We start from the raw sequence: 10568 nt of genomic DNA, 5'->3' as shown, positions 1-10568 counted from the left end.
AGTCTTACTTCCTGTGTAGCCTGCAGAATCGTGAGCCAATTAAACCTGTTTTCTTTATAAACTACCCAGACTCAGGTATTTCTTTAGAGAAATGCATGAACAGGTTAATATAGATATATTGTATCAAAGAAAAGAAACATAAATAAATAAAAACTTAAAAAGAAATCTATCTGATCTGGGTTTGAAAGGATGAGTAGGAGTCTTCTAGGGAATATAGAGAAATTCTAGGCAGTGGAAACTTCCTGGGTAAAGATGTGTATGTGTGGATTATTTTGATGGATTTGAAGTATTTTGGGATGAAGGCAGCCATGAAGATAAGGGCCGGTTAGAGATTGAATGCCAATGACTTCACATGAGTTTCTCATAAGAATCTATAACTCTTGGGGCTTATCAAATACCAATTAGTTTACTGATATCACACAATATAAAGTCAAAGGAGGTCAAAATAAGGGTGGTCATAATTCTTCTCCAACTGTGAATGTGAGAAGGGCATCCCAATCCCTCCACATGAGGAGGAGCATAGGTGGCTTTTCTACTGGCTGCAGCTGTGGACCCACCTCATTCCCCAGCACATAAATATTCCTGTTAACCTTAATTAAATCACCTCTAGGCAGAGAAAGAAAGCTCTACATGCACAGCCCAGCAAAAAGCAGCACACAGCTGAAAGAAAAACTCAGAAGACAGATTTGAAAAAGAAAACTGGCGATGGATCTCATTCCAAACTTTGCCATGGATATGTGGGTTCTCCCAGCTACCAGCCTGGTGCTCCTCTACCTGTGAATAACTGTCCAGGCCATCTGCTCTGTAACTTTAGACTTTTAGTGCTAATCAGGCCTATTTTTCTTATTTGTTTTGAAGATGAAAGACATAATGGAGGGGAAGTTGCTTAAGCATTGAATGCCACAAACATAAATTATCATTATTGATCTATTGGGGCTCATAACAAAACACTTGAAAACAGGGCACTGTGGCAAGCTGAGTACTTTGAACTAAAGGAGACTGGAGGATCTCAGAAATGGCCTCAGAACTAAGGTCTCTCTGACCTTCTCCTGCCTCCCCTACTTTCCCTCCAAAAGTACAGAGAGGGGCTTTCTCTGAAGTTCCTTTCTCTGACTAAGGAAAGACCTGCCAGAAAGAATGCAGTTGTCTTTAGCACCTCCAAATAATATCATCAAACAGAATATTAACTTACAGGAAAGAAGTAGAAAGCTGATAATACTTATTCTTTGGAGCACTGCTATCTGACACACTTTATCTCCATAATAAAATAACCTTTGTTCATCATGCATTTTCTCCCCTTATCCTTCCACAGCTTGTGTCACCAATTCCCCACCAGAAGCCCTTAAATGTTTAGTAAGTCACAACGCTGTTTAAGCTTCAACCACCTGGTCCTTATTTTAGTCTTATATATTGTGAGTCTCCAGTGTGTATGCATTTCATAAATGTGTATGCACTTTTTTTTGAGACAACAGTCTGGCTCTGTAACCCAGGCTGGAGTGCAGTGATGCAATCATAGCTCACTGCAGCCTAGAACACCTGGGCTCAAATCATCCTCCCAACTCAGCCTCCCAAGTAACTGAGATGACAGTTGCTGTTAACCAATCCATTGTCAGGTTCACAGACTCAAATATTAAGCCTCTAGAGGAGGAACTGAAGTTTTCTCTCTCCACCTCCTACAGTTTTGATGAGACAACTAGGAAATAAAGTCACTCTGCCCTTCTGAAGCTACCGTTGAGAGACCCTGAGACCTGACGAAGCTGGAGAAAGGTAGGAATTCTTACCCAGTCTGTCTCCTGTATCCCTGCCTGTGGAACCAGGTTGAACAAGAGGTAATATCACTACTTGTCTCATGTTTCTTTCCAAACTAGATTAGCAATAGAAAACCTTTTTGTAAACTTGTTATTGGTGTACAACGTCTAGTGTTTTTATTTTTGCTATGAGTGTTCTGCATTTCTGGTCCCTGCCCCTTCAGAGATGGTCTTTGTTTTCCTTTGTCTTTTTGTCATTTGTCAGAAAGAGGAGAATTGTAGGGCAGAACACAGGCGTAAGGTCTTTTTATAAGCCTGTCATTTAAGCCTACCCAACAGACTGGTGACTTCATAATTCTCAGCAGACCAGCATCTGTTTAGACAAACTTTGCAGTGTATCTCTCAGACAAAAATCAAATGAGATCTTTCTTTTGTCTATTGTATGCCCTGAGAAATTGGCTTTGCTGCCAAGTGAGAACATCTCTCTCTGGTCTCTGTTACCTGGGGGCCTGATTGTTGGTTCACATCTGGCAGCTAGTCAAAAAGGCTAGGGCTTAAGACATGAAGTAGCAAGCAGTATTGTCTGCTTTGTCTGACCATGTCGGCTCACAGGGGAGTTAGTCTTAAGAGGTTCAAGTCCATAAGGGCTTTTGTCATCTCAACCTTCACCAAAATGAGTGACTGAGGCATAACTCTCAGTCACCGAGGATTATTGAGCCAGCTTGAGTGCATGCCCAAGAAAAATGTAAGTTACACATGCATCTGTGGCCGGTTTTCTTTCCAAAGAGGTTCTCAGAGATTTAATATTGATACATTTTCCTTTAAAAATGGGGAGGGGCTGCTATGAGATGAATGATTACATACTTGTGAGACTTTAGTTAGTGCCTTGTCATATGATAAGGTGAACATTTAAAGAAAAAGTAATGGAGGAAATAGATCTCTCAGGGAATGGTGAGGAAAGGATTAATCTCATCTTATCTTTACTCTGTACCTGGGAGGATAAGCTCATAACTGACATTATTGGTGTGGAATCTTTTGAAGGGGCTGCTTTCTCTTTCACCTTTGGGAAAGAAAGTCTAATGACAATAAGCAAAGAAGGGAGTATAATGAGGCATGCTGGACCTCCCTTTTCACCATGCCCTGGAATTCAGTTTTTCAGGTTCCTCTGGCATCCACTTAGCTAACAGGGAGTCTGTTTAGTTGGTGGAGGGGGCTTGGGATTTTGTTTTTGGTTTACATTCTCCTTTATTTGAGCCAAGATTTTCCAGAGCCAACATCAATGGCAAACTTTTATTTGGTCTCATCATTGCTGTGATGGTGTGGCTGTCTGCCCCAAGTCCACCCTGTCCCTCCATGGGGCTCTTATGGCCAAAGGACTTAAAACCAAAAGACTAATAACTGATTTATATGTTCTAGGCCAGACAGGAATAGAGGTGGGAAGGCATTCATCAATCCTTAAAATCTTTTCTAAGTAATAAAAGAGCCAAAAAACAAAAGTCAAAAGACTTGTCATGAAAGGCAAGGTTACAAAATTGACTTATCTGTCAGTTGTATGCATTGAACTACTGTAATCTAGGTTTTAGTTACAGACTTGTAGCAATTAACTGTATAAAACTTGAGCATTTTGTTAAAACCATTTAACCTAAGAAATTTAGAAACTCTGGTTGTCCTGCAAAGTTTTTTGTGGTCTCTCTAATATTTGTCCTAAAGTAGTCAGTACATTTATTTTTATAGATCTATTTGCATAAATTCTATAACTGGGAACAAGTATACAAAGGTTATTGATGGCAGTGGCTGCTCCAGACAGCCTGCCACTGCCATCATGCCAGCTGCAACAGGGAGGCAGGCGGGGCTGCACACTCCATGGAGCCCTGCCCCTTCCAAGTTGGGGCAGGAGCTCCCTGGGTGCTGCGGCAGCTACCCAAACCACAGCTGCAGACCAGGCCTCCAGCTCCATGGAGCAGGCAGAAGTTCTCCCCAACCCAACCCCTACCACCCACCCCCAACTTTCCTCACCCCCCATCCCCCCTACACTGAACAGCTGCAGCCACCCACCAGCTGCAGACTCAGGCATCCCTGCACTCTTGGGGGCCGAGGAAGGCCCCCTACCCTCACAGGATCCAAAGTGCCTGCTCCTGCTCCCTGGCTTCTCCCTGCTGTCAGCACCCTCTCAAATCTCAGAGCAAAGTCAGGCTGAGCCCTGGTGCCATGAAGGGAAGCAGGAGGCAGACGGATTCCTGGGTAGAAGGAGGTGTGTCCTTGGTGAGGCTCCACCTTCAGGTCAGGGAGGGCCTGAAGGCTGGGGGCTGGGCTGCCAGTCCCACTGACCAGAGTGGGAACTTGTGATTCTTTTTCCAGCCCTCCCATGGCTTCCCAAGGCCCAATCAGTGCACACTTCCTCCCCTCTGGGGCCCATAAAAGCCCCAGGCTCAGCTAGAGCTGAACAGACATCAAGAAGAGCAGCTACAGAGATGAACTACTCTCTCTACTGATAGCAGAAGACATTTAGACAACAAGCAGCAGAGAGGGGCTACCCACTCTAGGGCCTCCTCTCTGCTGAGAGCCTCAGAGACCTGCAGAGACATGCAGACTAGCAGCTGCAGAGAGGAGCAACCCATTCCAAAACCTCCTCTCTGCTGAGAGCTGCAGAGATGACAGGATGACCTACCTGCAGAGAGGAGCCTTCCAATCCAGGGTCTCTTCTCTGCCAGGAGCTGAATACTCATCGGGACACCCTGACTGTGGAAAGCAGCTACCCTCTGTTGGTCTCCTGTGAGCTGTTCTATTGCTCAATAATGCTCCTCTTCACCTTGCTTACCCTGCACCTGTCTGCATACCTCATTCTTCCTGGTCGAAGGACAAGAACTCAGGACCCACTGAATGGCAGAGGTAAAAGAGCTATAACACAAACAGGGCTGAAACATGCCCCTTGTTCACCATGTTGCAGGCAAAGAGAAGGAGAAAAGAGCTGCAGTCCCTCAGGGAGCCCAGACCTGGGAGCTCCCCAAAACAGGGTTGTGACTCTTTGGTATCCTGCAGTGCCTGGTGTCTCCAAGCTTGCAGGCACCACTGCATCCCCCAGTTCCAGCTGGAGAAACTACTTGCTGTGCACCTGGTCCAGTCACAGCCTCACAGAGAGCCAGTGCCCATGCCAGCACCCAGAGTTGCCTGCCACTGCAGCAGCTGCAGTGTCTGCCTGTGCAGTGGCCTGACCCCACATTCACTCACACACCCCTCTTGGCTCCATTCCTGACTCACCCTTGGCAGGCATGGGATCCAGGCTGGTAGCATGGGCTGAATGCAGCCTGCCAACCCCAGTGGATAGAACAAGCCCAGCAAGTCCGAGCAAAACTTGTGCAGAGGTGCCACTGGCCAGAGGTTTTAGGCCATAAAAGCAACACCTCAAGGATCCAGTAATATTATTTTGATGTCTTCTCCATAATTTTCTTATCTTTTTATGGAAATTTCTTGATTAGATTACTGAATTAAGGATGGAGCTCTCAGATAGGGTGATGAAAGTTTTTTTTTTTTTATTTTTATTTTTTGAAACAGTCTATTTCTGTCTCCCAGGCTGGAGTGCAGTGGTGTGATATCGGCTCACTGCAACCTCTGCCTCTCAGGCTCAAGTGGTCCTCTTGATCACCTCAGCCACCCCAGTAGCTGGGATTACAGGCATGCACCACCACGCCCAGCTAATGTTTGTATTTTTAATAGTGATGGGGTTTCATCATGTTGGCCAGGCTGATATTGAACACCTGGCCTTAAGTTATTCACCTGCTTCAGCCTCCCAAAGTGCTGGGATTACAGGTGTGAGCGTCCTCACCTAGCCAAAGAAAGCATTTTAATATTTGGCTGTACTATTAATAGTTCTGAAAAAGAAGTCAGTCTATTTTACCTGAGGACCTATCCCTTATAAACACTTTATCTAGGCTTTGATTTTTTTAAAAACTGAAGGTACCCTTTTGAGTGACACCAAAACCAGTAAATCCAGGCCTGTTGATATGTGACACTGGGTAGGTTCTCCTGGGATTGGACTTTCCCAGGACTGACCAAGCCACAAGGGTTAGGAAAGCAAAATACCCACAGGGATGGGGCTTCTTGAGAGAAACTCCCCCGAGAACTGGACATGTGTAGAACAACAGGTGTGCTCTTCAGAAGCACCAGCTGCTCAGTCTGCAGAGCCAGCTCCAACAGGTGGGTTTATAGGGGTTTCAGGCCCATGTTCTACACTCCTGTAGCCCTTTTTATGACAGAACAACACAGAAATACAGGAACAAAGGAAAATAGTGTTTCTAGAGGAAAAAGGGATCGAACAATGTGATTATTCATAAGAGAAAGTACTAGACAGTACCCTAGAGTTGTTGCACCCTGTACTAGTCACACAAATCCTTTTCTTCTATTTATTAAGATTTTGCAGAGGAGACAAAGAGCAATTCTTAACATCTGCCCAAGTGGATCTCCCAGAATGAAAGGCCAGGAGCCTGACTGGAAAGAAATTCTTACTTTTCTCAGCCAGACATGGTGGCGTGTGCCAGCTACTTGGGAGGCTGAGATAGAAGGATCACTTGAGCCCAGGAGGTGGAGACTGCAGTGAGCTGAGATCATACCACTACACTCCAGCCTGGGTAATAAAGTAAGACTCTGTCAAAAAAAAAAAAAGAAAGAAAGAAAAAGAAATTCTTACTTTTCTGCTGACTTACCAGTGCTTGGGCTCCCTTCACTGAGGCTTCTGAAAGAACAGAATGGCTTTTGTATCCTGCGCACAGGGACAGAACTGCAGAGGCCAAGAAAAATGTTTGTCCTTTCTCCTCTGAAGGTTTGCTTAAAAAAATCACCCACAAAGGAGATTAATGGGAGAAATAGCGTACATACTCATTCATATGTTCATGGAGGAGAAATACAGAATGATTCCCCCTTCTTGAGAAACAGTAAGTCTCAAAGAAAGAGACTTTCTTTCACTCCCTTTTATCCAGGAGTGAGAACAACTAGTTGAACAAAACTGACAGCTGTCAATCAAGTGGAAAGTCCAAAACTCATGAGAGACCCATCCAGTTTTCAGTCATCATGGAGGAGTGAGAGGGGCTCAATGGCCCCTGCTGGTACCAAGTTGCCAGGTCCCTGCAATGTTCCAGACAAAGACAGTGGTGGTAAAAAGAGAAAAGTGGAGGTAGAACGCAAATGGGGCAGCAGGAAGATATAGGACTCTCCGTTTTAGGGTCTTTGAGTTTTTCAGATTTTCTGAGACAAGGGTTAAGTCTTCAGGTTAGTCTCCTATTAAAACATAGCTAAAGTCCCAATTGTGTTTGAAACTTTCAAAAATGCAGATTGAAAGAAAGCCTTTTATTGTCTTTGAGACATCCAGACTCCTCTTGTCCTCATTGCATGCTTCAGAGTTCAATTTAGATGTATCTCTCACATCCATTTCTATCGAGCCTTTACCGTTAAATTTTAAACTTGAAAAACTTCCAGAGTACCTGACAGTGATTGGTCAGAGACAGAGCCACCGGATTACCTGATGGCAGCCCTTAGAGACCATGGCCTTAGAACCTAGGTTATGCATAGCCCTCACCTTAGGAAGGAGTCCCTTCAAGGGCAAATAAGGTGTGATAGTCCTTGCAACACTGAAGCATGGAGTATCCTGTGAAGCATGAGCTTGCTTGATGCAGCATGAATGCACCCCAGGAAACATGAGCATGCCCCTCCAAGTGCAAGCATACCCCAAAAGTGGGTAGCCATAGAGCCAGAAGGGCAGGTTCCCTGAAAAAAAAATAAAGACCTCAAGACCTTATCCTAAATGGGAGATCTTGGATGCGAGAGGATTTACTGATTTTTCCATGAAACAGCCAGGCCAGGAAGATAACTGAGCTTAGAGCACTCTTGCTGGTGCCAATGCATTGATTAGTCCAGATGGCACAAGGGAGAAGATCTTGGGAGCCAATTTTGATCCCTTCCTCATCACCAAGAAATACTAGCAAAGACTGTGGGATCTGTGGAGGACAGAAGGAGAGCTTCATTTTCTACAAAACACAGTCTGCAGATTGAGGAGATGCAGCCTTGGAGGTGAAGAGCTATAAAGTTAAAAACCACAGGGCAGGGAAGAGGAGTTAAGAACAGAGTCTTGATTGGAAAGCCTTTAAGCCCCAAGTCACATGTCTCTTAATTGGCTGTTCCAAGGTGGTCAGTTAGTTCTTACCACATGATCTGTTGGTGAGCAGTTGGAAAATTCCCAGGTACAGATTTTTTCAGAAAATGTTATTTGACTTGGCTACAGAAAAATAGGTTTTGCAACACTTACTAAGAACACAGAGAACATGACCGTCACCTAAACCTGCCATGGCCTCTTGGGTTTGTTTTTGCTTTTGAGGCACAGGGAGTCCTTCTTGTCTGTTAACCTGGAGGCATAATTTGACAACCTAGATAACAAATAGAGATGGGTTTTCCAAAAATAATTATTTTTATTTGGGAATAAAGCATTGCAATGGGAATATGTGTGCCAGGGTAGACTCTGTGCATATTCAGGTAGGTAAAGTAAGACAAAGTTTAAAAAAGTAATGAGGAGAATTACATATTTGTTTTGGAATGATTATCCTTGGCTATAAAGATCAGTAACAAAGCTGACATCAGTTTAAGGTTCGACAGGCCGTTGCTGGGCAGATGTTCTTGCAGAAGTATTTTTCTTTAGGTTTCTGAGAATCTATAACCTTTGGGCTTACCAATAGCAGCGATTGATTTGTTTACTGATTGATTGTTCACAGAATAGGAAATCAAAGGAGGCCAAAATAAGGACAGCCATAATTATTTGCCAATTGTCAGTTTGAAAAGGGTACCCAAATCCCTCCACATGAGGAGTAACATAAGTGGCTTTCCTACTGGCTGCAGCTGTAGACCCACCTCCTTCCCCAGCACATAAATATCCCTGTTAACATTAACTAAATCACCTCTGGGTAGAGAAAGCAAACTGTGTATGCACAGCCCAGCAAAGAGCAGCATACAGCTGAAAGAAAAACTCAGAAGACAGACTTGAAAAAAGAAAACTGGTGATGGATCTCATTCCAAACTTTGCCATGGAAACATGGGTTCTCTTGGCTACCAGCTTGGTACTCCTCTATATGTGAGTAACTATGCAGGCATGTCTGCTCTTAACTCTAAGACCTGAAGTGCTAATTGGGCCCATCTTTTTCTTATTTGTTTTGAAAATAAAAGAGATAATGGAGGGGAGGTTACCTAAGTGCCAAATGCTATGAACACATAAAATATTATTAATCTGTTAGAGCTCTTAATACAACATTTGAAAATATAAAACTTAGGCTGGGCGTCGTGGCTCACGCCTGAAATCTCAGCACTTGGGAGGCGAAGGCAGGCCAATCATGAGGTCAGGAGTTCAAGACCAGCCTGACCAACATGGTGAAACCCCGTCTCTACTAAAAATACAAAATTTAGCTGGGCATGGTGGCACACACCTGTACTCCCAGCTACTCAGGAGGCTGAGGCAGGAGAATCGCTTGAACCCAGGAGGCAGAGGTTTCAGTGAGCCGAGATCACACCACTGCACTCCAGCCTGGGCAACACAGCAAGACTCCTTCTCAAAAAAAAAAAAAAAATGAAACTTTGTCATGCTGAGTACTTTGGACTCAAGAAGACTGAAAGATTTCACAAATTCCTTCAGAACTTCTGACTTTCTTCTGTCCACCCATCCCCCATTCTTTCCCTCCTGAAAGTGCAGGGTTGGGCTTGCTCTGAAGTTCTCTTATCTGACTAAGGGAAGATCTTCCAAAAAGAATGCAATTGTCTTGAGCCTCTCCAAATAATCTCATCAATCAGAAGACTAACTCACAGGAAAGGAGAAAAAGTTTGATAATACTTATTCTTTGGAGCACTGCTACCTGAGAGACTTTATCTCCATAATAAAATAAAATGTGTTCATCATGCGTTTTCTCCCCTCACCCTCCCATAACTTGTGTCAGCAACTCCCTATCAGAAGCTGCTCCCCCGTTTTTAGTTCACAATGCTATTTAAGCTTTAATCATTCAGTCCTTATTTTAGTCTCATATATTGTGGGCCTCCAGTGCATATGCATGTAAAATTGTGTATGGATTTTAATTGTAACCACCCAAGGGATTCACCTTGCCCCCTGCCTAGACAGAGCCCATTCATCAAGTCAAGAGGAATTGCAATAGAGAAAGAGTAATTCATGCTGCCAACAAAAAGAGCCAAACTCTGTACAATACTTGAAGAGATTTATTCTGGGCCAAATATGAGTGGCCATGACCCATGACACAGCCTTCAGGAGGTCTTGAGAACAGGTACCCAAGGTGGTCAGGGTGCAGCTTGGTTTTATACTTTTAGGAAGGCATGAGATATCAAATACATTTAAGAAATACAGTGGTTTGGTCCAAAAAGGCAGGAAGAGTTGTGATTTTTGCAGAATTCTTTGTGATAGAGCAGACTCCAGAGAAATTGCAACAACTTAAAGTCTTTCAGATCTGGCCCCAAGGAGCTATAGGAAAGAAAAATCTGTCAGATCAACATTGCCTGCCTCTACTCCAATTGGAGCTGTTTCAAAACCAATATCTAGAAATCTTTTTATCTGGCTGCCCTGTGAACTCAGAAACTAGTCTGCTAAATGATTAACTTTTGGTCTTCTTTTGCTTTGGTAGAACAACCTCTTATTAAGTACCTGTTTAACTGCACCATATACAGACCTAACTTTCATGACAGCACAGCTGCAACACCACCTCCTGAAATAAGGCACAGCTGTTTAACTGGATTGACATTGCTAGGAATGTGAGACTGGTTCAGACTGGTTTAATGTGATCCCTT

At 43.9% G+C, this 10568-nt stretch overlaps 1 protein-coding gene across 3 annotated transcripts in view; it reads left to right on the top strand.

Annotated features, from left to right (window-relative positions):
- Positions 1-4526: 4526 nt before the first annotated feature.
- Positions 4527-10568, top strand: part of LOC101005341 (cytochrome P450 3A43) — a 44367-nt gene continuing 38325 nt past the window's right edge. For 2 of the 3 annotated variants that reach the window (XM_031665565.1, XM_031665564.1), the window contains exon 1: positions 6562-8859. In XM_031665565.1, the coding sequence (XP_031521425.1) occupies positions 8789-8859 (71 nt within the window). In that variant the 5' untranslated portion in view covers positions 6562-8788. Of the gene's footprint in view, positions 4638-6561; positions 8860-10568 lie in introns of those variants that run through there. The other variant, XM_031665566.1, reaches the window with a different exon arrangement.

Source organism: Papio anubis, chromosome 4 (assembly GCF_008728515.1).
Source record: "Papio anubis isolate 15944 chromosome 4, Panubis1.0, whole genome shotgun sequence".
Lineage (NCBI taxonomy): Eukaryota > Metazoa > Chordata > Mammalia > Primates > Cercopithecidae > Papio > Papio anubis.
This window is presented reverse-complemented; position numbering and strand designations above follow the sequence as displayed.